Source organism: Manacus candei, unplaced genomic scaffold, assembly GCF_025592945.1.
Source record: "Manacus candei isolate 608988 ecotype Guabito, Panama unplaced genomic scaffold, ASM2559294v1 h1tg000018l, whole genome shotgun sequence".
NCBI lineage: Eukaryota > Metazoa > Chordata > Aves > Passeriformes > Pipridae > Manacus > Manacus candei.
The window spans coordinates 17,233,560-17,259,708 of record NW_026138066.1 but is presented as its reverse complement, the minus strand read 5'-3'; the positions used below and the strand labels follow the sequence as shown (position 1 = coordinate 17,259,708).

The window sequence follows — 26,149 nt, the reverse complement described above, 5'->3', positions numbered from 1 at the left end:
TGCATCAGCTTCTAGAATATCAGCTTCTGCTTCCTTTGGGTGGATCAGAATTACCCACATAAACATTTCCCTTTAAACTTAGAAGAAAAAGGTATGCCAACTATAAACCCTTTAGCTTATAACAGAAAACCACCTCAAATCAACAAGCCCCCAGCCAACTGCAACAATCAAAATGGCCTGTGTCAATTTGTCAGCTGCCAAGATAAAACAATCTGAAGCAGCATCTTCTCTGTAATCAGGTCTGAAATATTTCTGCCATCCTTCCCTCCCTTCCCAGCCATCAGGGTCTGTGATGCTGACACTGAAGGACTGCTTTGCTCAGTGTAGATCCGTAGTGTGACAACTCTGTGCTGGTAAGAAGACACAAGCATACCAGAGACTGTCTAGGCCAAGGCTCCCAGCGAGAGGTGGCAAAGGCTAACTCTGCAGGAATACTTTGTAGTGGTGGTTATTGCAGGTACTTAATCTTTTTCTCGTTGCTCTGCTTGCTAACTCTTTTAATTCTAAGGTTGTATTCTCTATTTTTGCAGGCTAACGGAGAATTGATCTAATCACGTATTAGGAACGGTTGGAATGCAAGGAGCTTTTAAACTGTGCCAACAACTTAGTTTACAGAACTGTCATTACCTTCCATCCTCTCCAGCAAGTACCATTTGTCACACAGTTTACTAAAGACAAAGTTCACCAAAACAGTGATGACTGCATTCACAGTAAAGACTTCATTGTTCAGGTTCATCAGGTTATAGATATTACATGGGTCTGTTTCAATTAAACTTCTACAAAACAAAACATTTTATTTGGCAGCTTATGAATCTTAGGGCAGACCTGTCTGTACATGTCCCAGTAAGCAGCCCTGTGAGAAATGATACAGGAATACTCACTGGAAGCAAACTGCTTGCAAAGCACATCTAATTTAGCCTATATAAAAAAACTTCAAATCTACCCTTGATTTTTTTTTTCCTGAGAGCAGCTAATTGTATAATAAAGAATAAATATTTGCCAAAACCAGAGTTCTTGGCATGCTGAGATGTTTTCAGAGACATGCTGTTGACATTTGCAATTTAACTGCAGGTAAGTTTGTGCCCTGTCAGCTGTAACTAGAAAGTCTCCATCTCAGAAGGCGTGAAGAGTGCACTCTTGCTCCTCTTTTCTCTTTGCTCAAATGACAGCATATAAAGCAAAGTATATCTTTGACTATCTATGACTTAGCTGTGATTCAGTTCTCTGTAGACAGGCCAGAAAGGTCTTCATGTATTCTGAGCAGAGAAGTTGAATGGAGACTATTTTTTCATTGCTTTTGGGCCTTAAGTGACATGACATAACCAGGTAGCAGCTTATCCTTAAGGAAGAACATCAAGCTGAAATAAGTTTCCATTACAGGATAGAGCTCCCAGGAGACTGAACAAACTATGTGAAAGAGGGCAAAGTAAGTATGTCAATTAGACCGGTATTCATAGCAGCAGAAAAGGGAAATATCAAGATAGGACAAATTTTTTACATAGTATTACATCTCCTTCCTTAGGAAGCATGAAATCAAGACAAAGAAAAACATCAATATGACAGGAGAAGTTTATCTGCCATGTATTTGGATCTAATGGCAAAAAAAATGAAGCCCTTTTCAGAAGCCTATCTACCATCTTAACATCCCTGTTCCTACAAACTGTAATTTCAGGCTCCTCTGATGTAACTCTAAATCAAAAAACAGACTTTTGCACAGACATGTAGATACCACATTAACTCCAAATATGTAGTTGTTCCAGTAAACTTTTCTCGCCATTGGGTAATGTGAAGCCAAGGACTTGCAAAGAGCTTGGTCAAGTTCCCCAAAAGCCAGTAAAAATACAGCAAAACTGAGAAAGGGACTGGATATGCAAAATATTACTGAGCCTGAAAATCCTACTAATCACTGGATTAGCCCTTGGAATGATTACTGACAAAGACTGCAGTACCTAAGGCGCCAGACAGACAAGTTAGTGGAGCCTCAGCATCCCCAAACACTTCAGTCTGTTTAAATTACAATGTAGTGGCAGCTACCTTTTTCCATTCCATTGTGAACTTTCCCCAGTGATGAAGGATCACCTGAAGATATCTTTTCTACTGCACTGGAAATCGAAAAAGGCTTCCACAGCCCTCTCAGGAAGATAGTTCTGGAGTCTAATTTTCTGCTCAAAGAAGCAGAGTAATTTTGGGTCATCATCCAAGTAACAAATGCATCATGAATGCTGGTAATACAATGTAATTCCTTACATCAGTACGGTGCAACTATAAAGAGGCAATGGACAAAATCATCAGTATGGAGAAAAAAAAGACTAAAATGCTACACACTTGAAAAAACACCTGAAAAGGCAGAGGATCTGTTCTGAAATGGTGACCCCTGCAATCCATGTTTATATGCTACGTGTTTACCAAGAATGAGGAAAAGGCTAAAGGATGCCCTCCACAGACACCACAAAAGAAATGTTTCCAGTCTCAAGTGACAGGACATAAATGTACCCAAAGTTCATAGGTATATGATTGGCTTGAATAACCTTTATAAAAGACAGCAAATCACTGGTACACTACACAAAAGATATTTTATGTTAATGTTAGAGAAGGCTTTTCCTCACCTGTAGATTAGCAATCTTTGCAGAAAAGACTGCATAGCTTTTTTATTTTTCATTTTTTCATAGAATGCTTTGTCTGGGCTGGAAGAGACCTTTAAATACCACCTAGGCCAACACTCCTGCCATGCCTTTCACTAGATTAGGTTGCTCAAAGCCCCATTCAACCCAACCTTGAACACTTCCAATGATGTGACATCCACAACTTCTCAGGGCAATCTGTTCCAATGTCTCACCATGCTCATTGTAAAGAACTTCTTCCCTACATCCACTCTAAACTGAAGTTTCAACCATCCAGATAGTCCAAGGCATCTATTAGTCTTGTTATTTTTCCTTCCTCATATTTTTTTTCTTTTGATTAGGCACAAAAGATTACACATCAATGCATAATTAAAATTAAAATTCCTAAACTGGAAATACCACAATTTAGGTGTAGCAAAATATGGGAATTGTTTAATTATGTGCCTGGAAACAGACACCTTTTTATGTTTCTCATTGAAGGAAAGAAATTCTAATTCTTTCAATATACATACAGACATAGCAGGCTATGGGATAGCTGTTTATATTCATTATTGTGTCTCAAAAGTTCCATGTAGAATACAAAATGATGCAATTTTAGAGAATACAGATACAAATACCAACACAAACAAGTCATTTTCCTCGATCATTGTATAAATCAATCACTAGAGATCTTCATTTCAAAACCACCTCAGCAGGCTAACTTGTATATTTAAAATTATTGGCTTTCTAAACATAGACCTCTCTTGTATAAACAAGAAATTAGCATTACAAGACAAAATGTACTAGAAATCTGTACTTTTGCCCAAAACTAACTAGGCCAGCAAAACAAAAAGTCTTGCAATTAAAAGTCAGTAGAAAGAATGTTACAAGGACTGAAAAAAATAATAAACATTTCTCAAAGTGTCACTCTCTCAGACGACAGTCTCCTACTTTTCTACTGCTTCTGAGTTTTGAAACTATTTTTCATTTCATTGTGTACATTGCTGAAATGATAAAGGGACTGCAAATTTCTGCATTATCTTTTACTTAGTTTTACTGGTTAGACTTCAGAAAATGAAAAGAAATAGACATGAAAAGAAAGACAAAGACAAGAGTTCTGGCTCAGTGTAAACTTGTTTGGATCCCAGAAAAATTTCCTAGAACAGATGTTAAGACATGGAAAAAGCACAGGCCAGACTTGGGACTTAAGCATGTAATTTAACTGCCTCAAGTAACATATTACAAGGGAGAAAGCATTGAGTCTGACATAACTTGGACTGCCAGCAGGACCAGATGGTTTGCTTAAATCACAAGCTAATAAACCTTTACACAAAATAAGAGGGAAATGAATTATGGTTTCATCATAGCCCCATTTTCGTTAAAGCAGTAGGGTGGCTTTAAGGTACTCTTAAAGACTATATCCAAGACACTTAACTAAATTCTTGGCTATTCTGAATTGAGGGAACAACTTTCAAATTCCTATAGACACTGGGAAAGCTGTTAGGCACAGCTTTTTGAGAACTAAAAATATTGAAGAAAAATTAGAGAAATCAGTAAACAAATAACAAGAAAAATCTTCCTCTCCCTCAACAACATTAAAAAGTTGTTTCTGATTTGTGAGGTAAGGGCAGTCCTCAATGAAGAGAGCAGCTGCAAGCTCTACCCCACTGGCAGCAGAAGGGTGTGAAGCAGAATGGCCCTGCCCCACCACACAGGCTGGAGCTCTGGCTTCAATTCACACCCCTCTTACTCACCACCAGTGCACAGTATGCACATACCTGTGGGTGGACAGAGGACAATGCATTGTGGCTTCTGGCCTCTCCACCATGACAATGTGACTACCACTAATCCTCCTGAAGCAGATACATAGGGAGATTAGATCCTTTACCTCCCTCTTTATTCTGGGATTGCAGGTACTATGAAGATACACTAAGTGAAAAGCAGTTCACCTAAAAGACTGTTCTTCCCTACACTATACATAACACCCTACATAACTGCTTCACTTGTTCTGTGTGGTCGCTGTTAATGAATATTGCCATAAGATCCTGTGCAGACAAGTGAAAAACTCCTTTTTTCTTCACCACTTGGAATTCCTTAGTTGGAGATCCTACCTAAAGACACTCAGAAACAAACACAGCAGAATAGTGTGCAATAATGAAGATGCTTCTATACATCACATTTAGCCCCATCTCAAAGAGGATGCAAGATTTACAGAACCCCTTTTGGCAAGGTCAGCTGTGTACAGCATTAGAGGACTGTGACAGACTGCACACTGAGAAGGAGTTCTGTTTTGTTCACAGTAAAGAAGGGAGGGAGTGTTGAAGCTGTGAAAATGGCTGGTGGATTATCAGCTCTCCAGATAAATGGTAGGATCTTTTGATTATCTGTAATATACAGCAGCAATTTTAGGGATGAAATCTGTGTTTCTTTATATTAGCGTGTGGCTTTCTTGAGTCTTTGTGCCTTTGGTTTTTAGACATTTAGGATTTTGTACACTCAGCATCCCTAATAAAATAGAGTGTCTTGGTGGTTTAACAGGACTGGTGCCACTGTTCTGCTCTTACATTATTAAATGAGAAAAAGGAGAGGGAAAAGATAGAGAACAAAAGCCTATGGTCTGAAAACCTGCAGGATACTGCAGATGAATGCAATTTTTCTTATCTCTGTGAAAGTGAGATACTTAAACAGCTGATGTCTCTTATTTCCATGAGCTGGTCTCAACAAAAACTTCCATTATAAAAAAAGAATCTGATAATGAAGAGGAGTTAATGCTCTGTATTGCTCCTTACTGTCTCCACAGATGGCTCTGGGCAATGAGGAGCACTAATACCAGACTGATCAGGTATCTGACATTACCATGTTACTCCTGCAGAAGCCACAGAAACATTAACAAAGGAGTCTCTGTCAAGGGGTGCATTACTTGAGTATCAATTGAGTGCTTTTGCTCATACTCTGGGAGCACTGAGCTTTTGTATGAAGAAAGAGGAATCAGGATTCACAGATGTTTGGAAAAGAGAAAACTCCTGAGCCGCCAGACTTCAGGACTCCATAAGTCACAGCTGTGTTCTGTTAGGATGTTTGGAGGTAGCTTTGACAGTTGCATTTCCTAAATGTGGGCCATAACCCATACAAATAAGCAACAGCCTACTGCTGGGACAAGAGCTCTTGAGAAGGAAACAATAATTGTCACTGCTTAACAGATACGAAATATTTGAGTCAGGCCTGGGGGAAAAAAAAAAAGAAAACTGAATTCTGATTTCTACTGAGGAAAGAAATCTGTTTTAGTCACTGGTATCTGACAACTGTAATAAGTTACAATTCTATTTCTCCATTTCCCTCAAGTGAAACCATTATCCAACAAAACATTCTCATTATGCTTTTTAACCCTAGCAACCATACCAAAGGAAGCTGTCCTGTTTCACTTTACATTGACCTATAGTCTTAGGAAACTGTCTTGTGTTTATCTTCCATGGCTAGCAATGAGTCTCTCCCACTCTTTGGGAACACAGCAGCAATCACAGTACGCGATCTTGAAAAAAAATCTGGATTTTGATCGCCTTCTACAAATCTCTACAGAGGCAGAGACACTAGGATATAGCACATTAAGCACAGCTCTGCACACACTCATTTAGCACAATTTATTACATCCAAACAAAGTTCTCTAGAACTATGGATAACCCATGATACTCTACCTACAACTCTAAACGTGGTCATCTTCAAATTAACGTGCCCTTTCTTAGGTTACATCTACCCTGTGACTGCTGCTAAGGTAGAAGTCATACTAATTGCCCAGGGATTTCAGCACTTTTTTACCAGCACTCTGTAGACCATGCTGATTTCCATTTTGCTGCATTTTAGACAGTTTTAGGTTAACCAGGATGTCACTATGGCAGACAGTTTAGACATAACTGAATAATATTCAAAGTAAATATTTAATGCTGTGCTACATAGCACAGCAAAGACTGTCAATTTATATAGCATAGATTAATTTTGCAAAGAGAAAAATTCTGGGACGATGTATTAGCTCACTACAAGGAGTGAAAAACGTTATGCTAATTCCACATACAACTCTAACACCCTTTTCCCAAAAGACATTAAGGATCATGAACACAAATATACGAAAGCACATGCATTGCCATGTGAAGGTTGAACACGTGGCTAACTGAAGAAGCACAGTCTCACTGGCAAGCTCAGGAAAGTTTCCACCTCTATGAACTCGTGGAAGCAAATCTTTAGCATTGTAGTTAACAGAAAGCAAACAGCAGAACCTAACCACAATAAATAAAAAGCAATTCCACTACATGGAACCCAGGTTGAAATTCAGTGAAGGGTTTGAAGGAATCCAATGGTAAACAGCAGTACAGCAAAGTCTGGAAGCTTTTGTGTGAGTAGGAAACATTTCAAAAGAAGGGCATCCTCAGTTTAATGAACCTGAAGTTTGTCATTTTTCTGTGTTTTTCTGTATAGGAGAAAGGTACAGGAAGGAATACAATTTCTTTTCTTGTACTTCATGGATTTTGGGGAAAAAAATCAATTATGTCAGAAAAAGAGTATATGTTTTTCAATTTATGAATCTAATGTTGAAGCCTAATTAACTTTTCTAATGCACTCATCTATGTACTATTGCATCACACTTGCATTTAAGATCACAGTTAAACAATGCAACTGGAAAGGAAATTTAAAATGAGAAAAGCACAGCACTAACTTAAACAAATATTAACACAAATATTTGCTTGAGTCTTACAATTTCAAGCAAGCATTAATGTAACCAAATCTGCAAGAATTTGATTTTCTCCTGAGCCACCATAAATAAAATACTGTCTAGAGGTAGGTGCTTGAAAAAATAATATAACAGTCAGAGAGATGCCAAGATAGACCTTTGTCTGGAATACTCGACTATAATAAAAGGCATAATGTGAAATTGGTATTTATCTATTAAACAATAAAAAGGGATAAAAATCCAGACAAAAGGATCTTAAAGTCAGCATTTGCACCAAATTTATATATAATGGTTTCCATCAGTATTTCTCATTTCATTAAATGAAAAGGTGACTTACATGGAGAAATGCTCAATGTATATTTTGCACAGAGGTTAATTATCCTTTCAGTGTCCCCAATTCTCTTGAAAGTCATCAAATTTTGACTATTTTGCAACCTTAAATGAGAGCAACAAATGAAACAAAAACAAAGTCACCATCCCTGAAGGAATTTAAAAGACAGGTAGATGTGGTGCTTAGAGACATGCTTTAGTGGTGGGCTTGGCAGTGCTGGGTTAATGGTTGGACTCGATGATCTTAGAGGTCTTTTCCAACCTAAACAATTCTATGATTTTAAAAGATTTAGAAAGTTTTTCCTCTATAACGTTAGAAAAAAATCTCTGTCTCAAAGGCTTTGGGCATTATTTTCTATTCATCATTTCCTTCCCTATTCATTCTTCCCATCTGGAGACAAAAAAAAACAAGCCCCCAACTTGGCACAGCTGAACACAACTAAGAAAAAATTCCACTCTGTTACACTTCTTAAAAGGTACATTACTGAAAATGCAGGAATTACATATCAAATTACCTTCTCCCATGGAGGGAGCGTGACTCAGTACAAATCTGCATATTTTTAAAGGAAGAGGTTATGTAATCCATTTAAATACTTGGGGAAAAGAAGTAACTTTAGGGAGATGCATAATTGCTAAAAATTACTGCAAACATATTCCTTGACAAGGACACAGTGCACAGTCAACTTTAGCCATGCAAAATGCCTTCTCTAACCAAAGGAACAGAATCAGACAAAAGGCTAGAAAAAATAGATCTCTTGAAAAACAATGGGAAGTCTATGCTTCAGGCTGACACTGACTTAGAGAGCTCTTAAAACATCTGTATCAGTAAAAGAAACTAAAATGCAAGTTTTTAGCACAGAACTTTACTTAATATGAACCAAATACACACATTACTTTGTACATGTACATATATATACATACACTCAAACCCAAAATGAGTTTGGCAGACTTTTACAGGAAAGAGCTTTGCAGAAAATATTTAAGAGAAGTTCAGCCGAAGAAAATGTAAACTGCTTAGAAAAACCTGTGGGAAGCAATGAGGCTCCAGCACCTTCACCTCCAAACCATACCCTGGATTACTGCCTTGATCTCCAATCTCTTGGTTTATCAAACTCCTCATAAGGAAATACAGAAGAGACAAAAACATTCATTAAAAGGAAACTTTTCAGCATGTGTTACAGACCAGTCAGAATTCTGACATTTCTACAGTGCTCAGAAAACACCCACAGGTAAGTGGTTCATGAGAAATTCCATTTTATATTTTCCATTTACAGGGACTTGTAGGAAGTAACCTAATGTGTCAGAATTTGTGCTGTGAAATAATTCCATTGCTCAACATATGTAAGAAAATATATCAAATCTATTTCAGTAACAGAATGCTCAGCAAAAAAAAGGTATATTTTTTAATTTATTTTGCATTTTTAGAAGGTACCTGATAGGATCGGGTTCAATATGATAAATGTGTTGTGAATGTAATTTCTATTCTAACAAGGAAATGCAATCTAAATAACATAGCTAAAAAGTTAAAGCACAACCAGAATGGTGGTCTGATGGAAGTGCAAATGACAGGTATCATTCAATACCTGGTGAGAATTTCTGTGCAGTAACTTACAGGTAAGACTCATGGAGGCTGTACTCTACATTCAAACCTCTGCTGACCTTGTATTTACAACAGGGAAACAGGAGATTATGAAAAAGGAGTGAACTGTGAAGGTTCTACTTGAGTTATTAACCTATTCAATATTTATTTTTCCTTAATAAATAGATACAAATTTTGAAGGTGGCATATGTGATAGAGAATTTCAGGAGTCTTGTTATTGACATATTTTACATGTAATATGTACCTGAAATAATATGTCCTGAAATAATTTATAGAGACAGTGGGAGAAAGGAATTAGCATAGGAAAATACATTTAAACAATACGTTGCTTTTACAATATTCAATCTTTTATTTTTTTCCTCAAAAAGCAAAGCAGAAAAACCTGTCCTGTGCAGGATAAAAAGACACAGTGTATGAACACTGATATAGCTGTTTACAGGTCTACATACTTAACCTCATTTAAATGTCCCACTGAGAACCATAACTTCAAAAAAGGTTGATGGAAGGTGTCAAGATCAGACTGCCAACTCAAGAATTTCAGTTTAAGTAGCTACTTAAGAAGGAAAGAATGAACAGGTAATGGCCATTTTTTGTGTTTATTTACCATATAATTCTAGGGCAAGGAGTTAGATGTTAGCTGACACTAGAAAGAGTGCATTTAAGCAGGAGTTGATATCCATGAGAGAACAGAGCTGCACTACTATAAGCAAAAATACTATTTAAATTTCTAAAACCTTCTGCTTTTCAAATCTGAAGGAAATAAAATTAGATAGAGAAATGTATGTTGTGGTCAGGCAAAGCACCACCTCACTCATAGAAACAGTAGCCTACTGTAAAGGATGCAATAACCATTTCTGGTAAAAATATTTTTAGTAATAACACTAAGCAACTCCTGCCTCCACTTCTCAGTCCTGCCCCCACAGTTCAATGCTTCCTCAGATGTCCCCCAAGTTCTGCATGGGGATCCATGAACCAGGTCAGTGAATTGGTTCACATGAAAAAATTCCTTCAAAAAATGAGATAGTGGTTTCATGAATTAGGTCACTACTCCATTTCACAACAGAGCCTCAGAAAGACCTAGGCTGGGAAAACTGAAGGGATGTGCACTGCAGTATGGGGATAAAAGTGAGCAAAGAGAGGGAAGGCATTAAGGGTCTTAGGTGAGAACACATTAGTGAACTATGCCCTTCAAAGAGGAAGGCTCAAAATGCAAGTAATCCCAATATTGTGCTTGAGAAAAGAACCTGTCGCTCATTACTGATTGACACTGAATCACAGAACCTGAACTTCTGTTTCACTTTATTTCATATAAAGGGCCTCATTCTTTCATGAGGACTGAAACGCTTTTCCAGCATTGTTCTGGGAATGGTGAATAAATAATTATGAATAAATCCATCCAAAGGACAACATCCTGCTTTCTGCTGCAGGAGAAGGGATGGTACGATGCACCAGGACAGCAAAAGAACAACTGTGAGCAAGACAAGGCCTCTTGTCAAAGACGACCTCCACCAGTTTTTCCCAGGGAAGTAAAACTAATGTCGTATCTTTGAGCAGAAAAACCCCTTTATATTTAATTCTTTCTTCCCCCTTGAGGAACATAACGACAGCTTTTCCAAAATAAACTCAGATTTGGTTAATGCAGAAACAGCTCCTGAATCTACATTTGGTTTTGCCATTTCTAACAAAAAGAACCTTATGATGGAAGTGTTTATCCAAGTAATCCTAACTTCAGCCTTATGGGGAGCACTTAAAAAGAAGTCTCCATACACCTTCTGATCTCCCACCTAGAGGGCTGTACTAGAGGGATCAGCCACAGTGGTACATAACCCCACAGTTGTAAGGAAGTCACAATAACATCTACATACAGGATTCAACAGGTGCACCAACAAAACCAAGGTGAGTATTATTAGAAAGAAAGAACTTGAAGAACTTTCAAGTCTTTACATCTGTGCAAGACTGCCTCATCTGCTTTCTGTATGGCAGGGATTTTTGTTACATAGATCAGTAAGGATAATAAAACTATGCCCAATTCAATGGGTGCACTGCTCCCAGCAGGAAATGCCTGATTTCATTTTTGTGAAAGATGAAAGAAAGAACAGGTCTAAAATCCTGAAATAAACAGAAAGCTTCAGTCAGCTGGAGGCATCTTGCATACACAGATTGTGTATTAACACAGTGAACCCACTGTCACAGTTAATACACACTGACAGGATATTTTCAAACACTGGATTAAAGAGAGCATGATTTTAATCTATAACAGATATCTGAGAACCATGAAATCCAGGGTGGCTTCGTGGAGGCTGTAATTCAAATCTGAGGCCTATAAAACAGCACGACACCACACGCCAGGAGATAATGGAGGGCAGGATCACACAACACAAGGCTACAATAACAACATGAAATACTGGAGCAGAGGAACACACAAATGAGATGTCCTCATACCTTGAACCACCTAAAGCCAAAATGGTTGATCTCATGCACTGATTCATTAAACAGCTTCAGACAGGCAGTGAAGTGGCAGAATGGTAGAAAGCAAGATAAACAAAAGAGAGGAATGAAAAAGCATGCAATTAAAAGCAAATTATAATCAGTTAGAACAATATTAACATTTTAAAAATCACACATATTACTCACACTTGGGCTAAGAATGTTTGTGAAAGTCAAAGGATTTGCCATTGATAGTGTATAGAACACAGATCATTGCATTTTAAAACTCTAAGTCATCCAAGGGTGTCTTTCATGATTCTACAAAGAACTTCTACAAAACATAATAAAACAAAGAGGGCATTCTTCAAAAGTAATTGAAGGAATATGAACTGAAAAACATTTGAAGGGAAGTCTCCTCCTCACCTTGAAAAAACAGCTACTTGCCAACACTTTATTACCTGACTGCATTTAACTGAGGCCAAAACAAAATCCTATTGGACAAAATGGGGCACAGCTGGTCTCCCAGTGCTGACTGGAACAAGACACACCAGTTCCTTTTCCTTTGTGCTGACTGGTTGCTCATATTTTAAAAACTATAACTTGTCAGAACTGGCAGTTTAGTTCTTTGGTTGGAGTGAGACACTGCTGTCATTGCACAGATGTCGACTTTTCCCTCTTCCGATACTGCTGCTTTCAACCCATCCTTCTTTCTCCTCCCCATTTCTGTATGCACCACTACATCCAAATTAATTTCTTTTTCATGGTACTGTTGCCTACCATATTCCAGCAATCTTTACCCACAAATCTTACTTGTCTTGGCTCTCTTCCTCTCCTCTCAATCTCTCCCACTGACCCTTATGGCTCATTGACCTTCAGGCTGCGCATTTCCCTGCCTTTAGGTCGCCCACCCAATTCCAGCTCTTTATTCATCAGCTTCTAGGTGCTCAAGAACATAAAAGTGGTCACTTTGTCTTGTGACTGATAAATTAAAACATTATGACATCCTAGGCATCAAATCACAAACTACTTTGATGGCTTTTGTGCCTCATCATAGAACCTAATCCGTTGTCAAATATCTGTTATCCTTTCAAGGAGCTCTAATCTTTGATGTGGTGTTCACCACCCAGTCAACATTTCTATTTCATGCAATTTTTTAAAGGCTACAAGAAATCTGGAAAAAAGGGATTCTTGAAAGCGAATTTCTTAACACTGTCTAGGATCTTAGGATACAGCAACCAGAATTATCCTCAATATGTCTATCAGCAAACAGCTGAGCTTGACTCTAGCCTGAAGAGAAACAGTTGCTTTCTTCTTGAAAACTCGGATTATTACTAAGATATTTATATCTTCTTTTTCATTAAAGTCTGTGACATAAAAATACATATTAGAAAAAAACCCTCTTAAAACATTTTAAAGTGCACTTAGAACTGTTGTTAAGTAACTAACAAAGAGGAGGAGATCCCTCTATTGAAATACAACTGACAAAATGTTCCTGTTTGCTAATTATTGTCAAGTAAGGAATAGTGAAAAATACTGAAGAGGCTCACAAAAAGCACAGTAAGAGTGACAGGTTCAGCTTCTGCTTCAAAAGCTTTATCAAAATGTCATGGATTTATTCACTACTTATGCTATTCTCAAGGATTACTTACGTGAGTTACAATCAGGCATCTGTGTGATTCTTCAGAATCAGTGGCACAGAATCAATTGATGTATAAAAGTTTATACTTGTGGCTTCAACACGAGTGTGTATTTCTCTGTGTGTGCTTTACCTCTTTATCCTGTTGTTTGGCAAGTGTAACCAGACTGTGGTCCATAAACACAACTACACTAATAAAAGTCATTATCTTTAAGTACATTCAATGAACATCTCAGTTAACCTAAGTATGCTCACACATAGGAAGACAGCTTTGACAGGCAAGACAGATCAGAAGAGTTACTACTTAAAACAATATTTTAAAGCTCAGGATACCTTATATTTAATTTTAATTCCAAGAAAATCTTACCTATGAAATACCATTTATCATGAAGGCTTTGCAGACTTTACGAGTTCTGTTACTTAATGTTGGAACAGAGATACAGGATCACCAAAGAAAACCAGCTGTGTTTTGCGGTAAAGCAGGGAAAACAGCACTTCACTGTCTGGTTACTTTCCTAAGAGAACTACCAGTGACTTTACAAGATTGCAGACCTGTTTCTCAGCATTGATCCTGGCTGACTCCTCTTGTGCTAGCACCATTTCCCGCTCTGCAGTTATCTGAACACTTTCTCTGAGTGCCTCTTCCAGTTCTTCAATCCGATCATCCTTTTTACGCAGATTGTCCTGGAAAATGACGGGAGACGAGGTGAAGACGACTTGTTTGGAACTACAGCCTTTTAATCAACCAAGTTTTACGCCAACCAAAATGTGTTTCTCCCTCCCAAGGCGCAATTGCAGGTAAATCATCTTCACACAAGGGAAAGAAAGATGAAGGGATGCAAGAGTAAGAGGAAGATCGCAGTAAAGAGAAGGAGAAAGCTAGCGAAGCAGGACCCTGGAGCAAGAGTGCTTGCCCTCAGTGTTGGACACAAGCACAGTCCTGTGAGATTACACAGCATAGATAAGCAAGGATTGTTGGTAAATAAGGATTAGTAAGCAGTTCTGAAGAGGCACAGAAGCCAGAATTGGCAGGAAGGTAGCAGGCATTCAGCATTGCCCATTTGCTCTCACATTCATCAGCAGCAGGTGTGGTAAGAAAGGAAACACAGCACTGCAGTTTGGAATTTGTCATTTCCAGGTTAAGGGAGAGAAAAGCAAACATTAACCCAACAGAGTTTTCCATTGTTCAGATTAAGTCTTTGAGGAATTGTTACATCTCTAGGAAACATGAAGGATTCAGTTGGGATGTCTGAATCTCAGACATTCAAGTAGCAAGACTCCCTAAAAAGTTATTCTTTGATTAAGAGCATCTTCACAGTTGCAAATTCAGATGCCCACATATGTTCAAAGAACACTGAAGAAAACATTATAACTTAAAAAAACCCTATATACAAAATAATAGTATCGTTATTTGTAAAGGAGACTCTCCTTACTTTAGTCTTGCTAGGAAAATAAATGTGTATCTCCTGATTCTGCAGAAGCAGGTTGGACAGAAACTGCAAAGCAGGCTGTCCTTACAGTATAAATGAATGTCTTGGACCATGGCTGCTTAACAAATCCACCAGAAGTGAGCAGCTTTATGGAAGATTTCTGCATTTCTTGTCTTGCAGATTGGTTTAGATCATAGGGTTCAGGTGAGTTATTAATTCATATTGAAGTTAATACACGGCTTTTTAGTCATCTCAGCAGCAGTGGAAGAATCACAAATGCTTTCCTGTTTGCATTTTGCTTTTTGTCAGATTTATCCCTTTGGCTTTTGTCCTTTTGTATTTAGGACTGAAATTTTCCACTGTTTCTCTGAAAGTGTTTCATATCATATAAAGAATAAGGGAAAAGAAGACTGACCTGGAAAAAATTGACCTTGCAACCTTCATAATGGAAAGATTAGTCTTGTGAGTTTAAAGAATGAACCTGACTTATTCCTTGATTCCTGCCTTCTACAACCTGGGATACATCCCCAAGGACAGTTGTTGCATGAATGCCATTTCTGAGAGTCTCAAAAAACTGTCACTTTCAATGAGAGTGTTCAAGCAGAGATGCAAAGCTTTGTATCAGAGCAGTGCAGGACATCTGGCCCCACTGCCCTCGTGAAGAACAAGGCTAATGTTCAACCACTAGCACAGGCAACAGTAGTTCTTAGGCTTTGCAGGCAGAGGAGCTTTCTGCTGATGGTTACTTTCCGGAGTGGATTCACCAGGCAAGTAATTGCTGATTTCTAAAGAAACAGATGAAGAGATCTACATTTCAAAAATAGGTGTTGCACAACATGTTTTCATAATTTTTGAATCTTTTAGAAATGCTGATAACATCTTCCAAAACTACTTTATGGTTATGATTAGCCTAAATGAAGTCTCATCAAAAAGAGGAATAACAAGCTTACAAAAAACTCAGCACAAAATACTAACTGTGCCAGACATGACAAATATTTACTTGCCTATCTGCATTACACAGTAAGTATGAATTTTACTTCTTGATATATTATTCATGGATAGCCAAGCGAATGTGTAGCTCTCTGTGTCAAATAACAAAAGTGGGAATAGCACATTTGAAGAGCTGCATGTAAAATAGAAACCCCTTTAAAATAAGAATGCAGAATAAAACATTCTAACACATGGGTACATCCACTCTTCATTCCAGGCAAACATTTCAGAGCTGAATTCAATACTGTATTAACTGTGACACCATATAGTGCTCTATTCAGGCAGGTGAACTCTTGAGGGACAGAAGGAAGAGCAATTGGTGATACCAAAAATACAGTGCCACGTTACCTGCATTTGAAAAATCTATATTCATATATAATGATTTTTTCCTAAAATAATACACAAACTTTTACATATATGAAAGAGGGCTGCAAGTTAAAAAGTGCAGTGTTGACTTAGAATGAACTGCCTAGAAATTGTGATCTTTTAACTTGAGTCTAATACTGATAACCCACCCAGCACAGAAAGACTAGTTAGAACATTTCACTTTCTGTCTCAGGCAAGTCTAGTAAAAAGATGTGCAATTTCACCCTTCTAACACTGTCACAATGTGTGTAACCACCTTACAAAACCACACAAATGCCTGGCAGGAGCAGCAGATTGTTGCTTAGCCAGGTAACACCTCCACTAGAGCAGAATAGTCTCAAAGGACTTTTAAAGAATTATTTTGTTTCTAGCTCTTTGATTCATGACATTGAGCAGCATTTGAATTACTTTTTTTTTTTAAATACAAGCTGTTGCTTCATACTGCTAAAAAGTAAATAAAAGTGAATCCACATTTGCCTTTTAACATATCAGCACGTTTTTCCAATTGTTTGGGTCTGAAACAAATCAGGCTCATGCCAGTCTTCAACCTGTCCTGCTGCTGCTTTCTGCTTTTTAGTTACATGAAGTACTCTGTCTTAAATGTGATAGGTGTTAAACTCTGAGAAAAAACTTCTGTCAATTATAACTACAGTTAAAACTTTTTTCCTGCAGTGACTGATCCTCTGAAGCAAACATACATTTCAGCATTGCACTGAGGGCTAAATTACCCTCTTCTATTTTGAGAGAACTGCAGAATGATAAAAAGCGACGACCTCCTTTCATGAAGCTTATACAGATGAGTACTCAGAAAGAAACAAAAATACTACTTACCAGTACAATAACTGCATTCTTCAAGAGGTATTACCTACCCAAATATCTCCATGGCCCTCCCTCCCTTTCCTCTTGCATCCCATATGCACAGCAGAGATGGAATTAAACTGGGATAGAGGAGATACCTCTGCCTTTATGCTCACTGGTGGTAGCACACAGAAAATGAAAACCCATTCGACACTGTGGGAGTGCCAAGAGTTCAGGCACAATAAAAATTTTTGCTACCTATACTATGATTCGTATGCAAAACTCATTCCACACGTGCCTGTCTGAAAGCCTGAAAGGAAAAGGAGGTGAGAGTGATGCACATTTATGGGCTTTTCCTTTCCCTTCAGGAAGGAAGTGGTGGGATGTCCAAGTGATGCATGTTAGAACGATGGATCAATTTAATCTATCCTGCATTCATGTGATGTGTAATCTGCCATGTAGTTTTATGACAGTGCATGAAATAGGATACATGCTTCCACCAAGGCATTTAGGTTCAATTAAATCTGAGGTATCCTGGCAAACTCCATAACTGTGTCTTGAACTAGATTCATAAAGATCTTTATGGCCTAATTTCACTCTTGGAAATAAAGTGAATTTCTCTAGTCAGCTAATGGGAAAGATTAGTTAACAGCTTGAGAAGGCAATGAAAGGTTTCTTTTAACTATTAAAAGTATTCTAGGACTGTAACATCTAGGTGGGGAAAGATTCTTGTCATATAACCCTGTAAATAATATGATAGCATGTCTTACCTGTGCACTTTCACAGATCAGATGGGAAGAACACAATACTAGAAGTGTTTTGCACTAGGAAGCAATTACTTCTTAAACATTACAAGCCCCTATTATTACAAGCCCTGTTGCTTTTTCTCATAACATATTTCCTCAAGAAGCCACGACCTAGATAAAGAACTTAGTGATAATGATCTCAGTCCATGCTAGATTGAATAAAACTCCCTAAAAATAAAAAAATCTCCTTTGTGAACTGACCTTTCACTGGGTAAGCAGAACCTGGGAACTCAGGACTGTCAGCTGCCTCAAGTACTACTTAAAGCTTCCTCATGGATACAAAAAATCATTTTGTTAATGAGACAACAAATTCTTCACCAATATTTGGAGGCAGCCCATCTACAAATGTTGGGATTTTTTCCCAGTTAAAAATACGAGGGCCTGATTAACTGCAACTCTAAAGTGCACACTGGTTGGTCAATATGAAAAACTGAAATTTTCAACTGTACCACAAAATAAAAACAGATCCAATACTAAAGATTCTGAAAATAAAGTAACAGAGAGGCAAACTATCACATAAAAGAGCTTCTGCTAAAGATATTGCTGGGCATGGACAAACAGTTGAGTTAGAATAACTAGAAATGCTAGTGCTGGTTTCCCATAGCTGTCTTGATGTCCTCAATTGGTAAAGGAACTAATGTATTTGGGGTTACCTGTGATGGGGAGATCTCTGTCTCTCTAGGTAGAAGCCAGGTATATCCAAGTATTAGGTTCATATGAAGTTCCTGTTTTTCACAGCTGAAGAGGGCTTTTTCATAAGTACAGCAACAACATATGTAATCATCACGAGTTCCTGAATGAAAGGAACATTCTGAGAGCAACGAGGCACAAACTGCCAAGCAGGAGCTCCTTGATCAACATTTCCTCATCTTTAGAGAGATCAGACCTGAGATACACAATGATTATGTCATTAGGACAACATATGTCATCGTCTGGAGAATTGTATCTGCCAAATAAGACACGTGGATTGGAATTCAAGCCTGACAAGTTGCATAAACACAGAACAATAACTACAGGAGACAAAAGGAGAAAGGCTGAAGTAGAAGAATTTAATTCCACTAGGAGTTGAGAGGGAAGTGCAACCAGAGCTGGCCACAGCACTGCATATGCTGCATTGAGAACATGAGGAACGGTAGAAAGTGATGAATATATTCTTCTTAGAGCACCACAACAGAAAAAAAGAATATGTGTGCACTTGTGGATCATAAGTTGTACATCCAGAATATGTGTGTACTTGTGATTCTTGTTTCAGAAAGAATAAAAATATAGTTATAGTAAAAGAAAAAATGGATAAAAATTATTTCTAGACATGATAAATATTATTTAACCAGTCCATTAAAATTAGCATGCTGAAAAGAAGCCAAGAATTTATGAGAACTGGACAGTGAATTTTTCATTTGAAATAGAAAGGTAGAAAATGGAGTGGTGTTTCAACCATATTGACCCCTGAGTATCATTGCTGCAGTGTAGGAGAATACTCAAGAATGATGCAGGACTATAAAAGATGCTGCTGACAAAAATATGTGCTCTTCTGTTCACAGGAAGGATGCACACTAAAATATGCTTACATGGGGGAAAAAACCCACCCAAACCCATGAAAACTGGAAAAGAAATATATCAACTCTAACGATAGACAGTAATAGACAATACCCAGATAGATACACACTACTATTAATGGATCTAATTTATATGAAAGTGAAATGGGAGGGAAAAAAATCTTAAGGAAAACTTAATGAAAAGAAAGGCCTAATTTTTCACAGTCTATTTCTTAAACCCATATAAAAACCTTAAGAAAACTTGTGCATATTGCTATTTTTGCCTGAAAATCGCTACAAATCTATGTAATGCTTCTAAATATTATACAGTATACGTACACAAAAATGTGTCAACAACTCCAGCCATTCAGACCTTTTTCTTTCAAGACATTTTACATGTTATCACTCTGATATGTTACTTTCAAAAAAGCATTTCCAGGCCATACAACACTTTTGTTCAAGTGAAATACATACAATAATGATAAGAAAGGATCCTAATTAATACCAGTTAAAGGAGAACGGAGAGGAAGGAGAGAAAAGGACAGTTCTGTACTGGTATGACACAGGCTCAAGAAGGGAAGGGTAGAAGTGGTTATTCCTCTGAGAAACCAGCGCTGTCCTTTCCTGACAGCTGCCATGATCCTGACACTGCTTTCCTGTGACTGAGCTTGGCCTCCCAGCACAGCAATCAGTGACAAATCCTGGGTTTGTAGAGGCACTTTTCATTAGCAGCACCCCAGACAGACCAAAGCATCTTGCCAATACCAACAACCAGCTCTACCATTTAGCAGCTGCACAGGGTGCCAATAGCTTGAACACTTGGCTCCGGCTGTTGCAAATTACCACATTTGTAGCTTTTAAAACCTAGAGGGACGACGTTTCTATCAAACCACAGTGGGTCACTGCACGGACTATTGAAATGGGACCCAAAGCTGACAATACAGCTGTGAGAATGATCTGAAGTGAGCAAAAGCAATAGATATCTGTAATTGTTATGGGGCTTTGTGTTTTTTTTTGTTTATTTGGTTTGTATCTCTTTTTTTTTTTCTTGGGGGGGGTGTTTTCAGAGGCTAATTGGGCAAATGCTACTGTAACAAGACTTGTTCTTCACTCATAAATCAATACTATGACTCAAGACTCGTAAATTGATATGGGATTACAGAAAACAGCAGCAGAATTTCTAACTAACTGCACTATTAATATGAAGCTCAAACCCATATGCTATTCCCTAGATACAGCCTTATTTGTCTGAACTCTCTTCACAAATGTCAGTCCTGTCACCATCGTTGTACTAATATATCACAATAGTCGTAAGACCTACCTTTCTTTGCTCATTTTCCATCATTCAGCAAAACAGAGCAGCATGTATGGACAGCTATAAAAGAGCACTTCTCTCTTCTTCCCTTTTTTTCACAGCTGACAAAAACTGCTAATGATACACCACCACTGAAGAAATGCTTACTCAGCAGTTCATGCCACTGAATCTCTCTCACTCTCTCAATTTTGAAGGGAATCCCTGCAATCACCTCTGGTCTCTACATGTTCATTTTGGCCCCTGATGCCTCTTTCTTGATGTTCATCATAGTACAGTAGCTATTGTATTTGTGCTATGAACTGCTTCATTAAAAGCAGCCATCTAACGAGATGCTATTGTTAACCACTGTTCATTTTACTTAGGCCAACAAAATCCCCAACACTATTATTTTCACTCCATGCAGATGTTCTCCTATCTCCCCAACTTCAATCTACACCTCATTAAAACAATTTCACATCAGAATTTAATTATCAGTGTTTCTCACACCATCCAGGAACACCCTAACCCACCCACAATCCCTCTTGAAGCCACATATATCAAGGAAAAGATCTGTCGTGGTACAACATGGATTCAGCTACTAACCAGAAACACACGTATTAATTTAGGGGAATGTTTGGCTTAAAATATTAAAAACTGTTCTCAATCTCTGTATGGGCCATGAACTGTGTGGGTCCCTTCCAACTCAGAATTCTCTGTGAAATTCTGTGAAATATATTTACTAATAAATGCATAGATCAGCTGCACCACAGTATCTAGAGTCTAAGGATACATCTGAAGACAGCAAAGAAACATACTTATGATTTGAATACAATAGCAGAAACTTAGAAAAAGTTCATGAAGAAAGGATCAAGAAGAATGGAATGACTTAGATGTGCAGCAGCAGTGAATTCACCTGCATGTATGGAACATGAAACCTATCAGATACAACTGATAATAATAGAATACTGAAAAGAAAAATGTAAACATTGGACATTTAAATAGTAACATAATCAGAAAATGAGTTTAAAAATACTGAAATAAGGTGTTTGAAAATAAAAGCTTCTAATTTGTGTATCTGCAGTGTTACTCTGACAGTAGCTTTAAACGGGCAACTTAGAATCATAACATTCATGAAAATTACCATTTAAATTAACTGGCATAAAACCCCAAAGAATCAGAAAGTGGAAACTCTTCACATTCTGAAAGATTCTCACTTCTCTGTATGAAATTCCAATCGTTTCTATAAAAGCCTGAACTAGTTCAGAGAAAAGAAAAATAGTTATTGTTTTTCTTTAGTCTTAAATATTCCACAATGATCCTCTATTGTTCTCAGCCTGTAAAGCTAGAAAAAGTACTCCCTGGCTCTTGTCTTCACTCATTTCTTTTCAGTGTTCAAGTGTTTAAATTTATCTAGTATCTGTTTGAACTGAAGCTTGTCCTTAGGTTTACTGTTTTCTTCCTTTTCTTTGCCTTTTCTATGTTTGCCACATCCTTTTCTGTGTGGGTGACCTGAATCACTGCACATTATTCCCAAGGGGAATGCACTGCTCATGTATAGAGTGGCACAGCAGCATTTTCTGTTTTGTCATTTGATACTTCTCAATTTTTTTTTTTTAGTAGTTCTGCTAACCAATAATAGTTTCATGAAAACATTTATTCTAATTTCAAGATTGCTGTCCTATGGTAATAGAGCTAGATCAGAACCCATCATGGTGTACATGTATTTAAGATTGTTTCTCCTGACATATATAAATATGTATTCATGTTGAATTTCATCTGCTCTTTTATCCATGGGTTCAATTTATGAGATATTTGTGGAGCTCTATATGTTATCTTTCATTTAAATATCCAGAATAAATCAGTAAATATAATCCGGAAATGTATGGATATTTAGTGTCCTTTACAGAAAATATTACATTTGCCATTTTTTAGCTAGATATGTCACCTCAGCACAAAACAGTAACTGTTTCATAGCACTGGGACATAAAAACATATGCACTTATAATGCAAAAAACATTTAAAGTTTAAGAATATTCAATGGTTCTTTGAAAGGAGGATGGAAAAAGTACATGGGGGGGGACTGGCAGGGAGAAACAAGCTCTGCTCTAGAAGGGCTTGGATACATGGTTTTGGGACAGGTATCTGTCCCAAAGCTAAAGGACCTTTAGCTTTTATTTCCCTACTTTTCATGCCCTGCTTTGGAAAACCATCTGACCCCAAAGATATCAAAATTCAGGTAGAATTCAAACACAAGCAACAAAAAGAACACAACGTCTTAAGGTGAATTTGTTGACGAATTTTAACTGACTATAGACATCTTCTAGAATGTTCAGATCATCCTCTTCTAATCCTCAGTAAAAGACTAGGTGATACCAACATAGTTAGTTTTTCCTACAACCTGTGTTGAGATCTGAGTGCACATCAAACAAAATTCAGCTGAAAGGTGGTGACTTCTAGTACTTTGTAACCATCTGTCAGTTCTGAACACGTGATTTGCAGACTAAGCCTCAGTCCTAGCTAATATTTGCACATCACAATAAGAGCAGTTGTTCTGATATATCATAAGAACGTGTAAATTTTTCGACAGAGGAAAATTTAATAGGAAAAGTGCTAATTAAAGACAGAATAGGCTTATTTCTATAAAGAAAAAAGGAGTAGTTCAAGAGTGACAGCAATTTGGGCAGCTTAGTAAGCAAGATTAAAGAATAATACTGACTTAGAATGAAATTAATTAGTTTTATTACTATTTGAAATCAATCAGAGGAATTTTTTTATGCTTAAGCATTTGTTGAGACAGGTATCGAACTAAAAATAAAAATCCATGTGTATTATTTTTTAAAAACAAAGTCTGAATTCTGTGTGTTTTTAGGTCCCCATCATCACCCCACCTCCCTTTCCTTTTCTATTGTGCAAAAGAAGAATAAAGCAAACCAGCAATTTTATTAAACAATGAGACTATTAAATGAGCCGTGGCAATTGGGCATTTTCATTCTTGGGGAGAGATGAGTTAGAAACCACTTTCAACACAGCAAGTAAAAAAAAGCTTGTGAAAGAGAGAGAAAAAAATCCAGAAGAAGGAAAAAAATGCAAATTTATTGCCATTTCTCAGGCTCATGAAATAAGACACCAAAATGAAAAGAGAGCTGTTCTTCCCCTTGAATGTGCTCCTATTGTTTTGCTTAAATCTGGCCCTCAGTGTTTTCTACTCTCAGGAGAGACCTCCTCACAGGAACCACACCATGTTGTCAACAGTTCCATTAATCTCTCTGACAGTTTTTAGGAAAGCAGTTTGAACTCGGATACTAATCTTGGAAAAAAAAAATAAAAAACCTATGCAAAACACATCTAGTGGTTAAGGTTGTTGGCACTCATTCAGCTGTCCAGTCCTCACTGTACTTAGTTTCTGGCATATCATAAAGGGTACCAACCCTGCTCTTTGCCAAACAGGCAAGAGTACAAATAGCAGGTTTCATCTTCCACTGACACATAATGTTTCTGCAGAAAAGACTGGGTGAAAGTGTGTCTGGGGAATAATGTTCCTGATGGATCACAGAAAAATGTTAGGATGCTGGGAGTCCTCTTTCCTCTATTAAAAACTCTCAGGCCATATAATGGCTTTCTCTCACTACAAATCTCAATTTGCAGTTAAAGGAAATACTGGGATAATTGGGAGACTGCCTAACACTAGTTGTAAATAGTGACTTACACGAAATTTTTCCAGCTGTCTGCTCAAAACTGTAGAGCATTTTTACGTTATATAAGAAGACAAAGTCAAATGGTTCATCTTTCTTAAAGATGTGAAGGCAGACATCTAAGCTGAACATAATAAATGTACAGTAAACTAAACCGTAATGCGAAAACAGACAGAGCAGGTGGCTGAGTGTCTATCCAGGGACATGCTTATCCATTTCAAACATCAGGTCTCTTCAAGCTTGTTTTCTGCAAATGTTATGGTAGCAAGTAGTCTGTAAGGAGCCTTCTCGCCTGGTCAGACACAAGAGAAGGTAATTCCTTAACAATGTATTTAATGTCATAAACACTGATTATGTGGAATGACAGATTCTGTCTCTATAAGAACTGCTGTATCAAATTAAGAACTAGGTCATGTATTTATCCTGATATTCTATTCTAGATCGAGGAATAACCTGCATCTTCCTTCTTTAGTGACACAACTGAACAATTCATATAGCAATGAAGAAATCTGTTTCTGAGGCAAATAATTTCTTGTGTTCAAAACTACATTATTTTTGTTGCTGCTTCAACACGCAACATTGTACACATTAGCAAAAATTAGGTTAGTTAGACTTTGTAAACATTCATCAGAAAAAATGCCTTTAATAAAACTGGAGACAGGACTGTCCCCACAGTTTTCTCGTGGCTCTCTGCTTACATTGTAAGAATGTTAATACATCAAAATCTTACAAAGTCAAGAAAATTAAGAAATAGGAGAGGTAAATTTAAATTTTTTTAAATAGTCACCCATGCAACTATATATTTTGTGTGCAGCTATTTGGAGAAATAGGTATCAGATTTCTCTAAGGAAAACTTGGAAAACTGGTATTAGAAACAGACTCAAGTAAATACTCTCAAGGTCCAGTGTGTATGAAAGGTTGTCTTGATGAGTTTCCTTTAAGTAAATGGAGAATTACTGTCTTGTTAAGTCCATCAGGTACACATGTGAAAGTGTAAGAGATGAAAAGGACTAATATTCCTAGGGACAGGACCTCACCTGAGCAGATGCTGCAGGTCTTCCTGTTTGTCAAGATACTTCTCCTACTTTGTTGTGTTTACTTTGTGGCAATCTGTTAGCAAGTCTTCATGCCTTTCCTCAAAATTCAAGTTGTACTTTATGATTTCAACAAAGAAAAGAGAAGAAACCTTTGGTTTTGAGCTAGAAGCTCGTTTTTATGTGCAATACTGTCCTGCTGAGATGGAAATCCAACAGTGCAATTTTTACACAAAAATATAATCTCACAATAGTGCTATCTCATATTATGCATTGATTTTTGGCACTGTGCAGTATCCCTCCACTGTTCAACGAACTAGCATTTCTTTCCAGTCCTGATTCTGTGTTGTTAAATAATAAAAATTATTAAGGCATTAACACTGTAAAAATGACTAAGCCTTTCTTCCATTCGAAAGTATAAGAAATGAAGAATACTCGAGTTTTCTCTATAACTACTATATTACGTCACATAGATATAACAAAGTATGAAGTGAGGCTGTCTCTTCACAACCCATACATTATCTATGTCATAAAAGTAGATGTATCCAGGAATGCTTAATTATGAATTTTTAATTCCCCAAAAAAGGTTACAATTCAAATTAATTCCTCCCAGCGTCCCCTCAGGAAACTTCCCCTCACTCTAAGTGATAAAAACAGGTCATCGTTTTGGGAAACTCTCCCAGACATCCAGGAAAGTCAGGAAAAGCTTGCTTGACAAAGGGTTATGACATGATAAGAACAAGATCTGGTTTTTTTTGAAGCATCTGCCAGGGTTACATATTTGCCTGTATCTACAGTAACTGCAATACACTGTGCTGAAAATCACCACCCTTCAAATACATACAGAATGAAATGTTTGTGGAACACTGCATTTTCTGTAACATATTATAG

General features: G+C 37.4%; 1 protein-coding gene across 9 annotated transcripts in view; it reads right to left on the bottom strand.

Annotated features, from left to right (window-relative positions):
* The window catches only part of ERC1 (ELKS/RAB6-interacting/CAST family member 1), a 290,099-nt gene that overhangs the window by 103,278 nt on the left and 160,672 nt on the right, over positions 1-26,149 (bottom strand). For 7 of the 9 annotated variants that reach the window (XM_051784916.1, XM_051784922.1, XM_051784915.1 and 4 more), the window contains one exon: positions 13,866-13,997. The exons of the other annotated variants lie outside the window; for them this stretch is intronic. In XM_051784916.1, the coding sequence (XP_051640876.1) occupies positions 13,866-13,997 (132 nt within the window). The remainder of the gene's footprint in view (positions 1-13,865; positions 13,998-26,149) is intronic. 9 annotated transcript variants of the gene reach the window in all.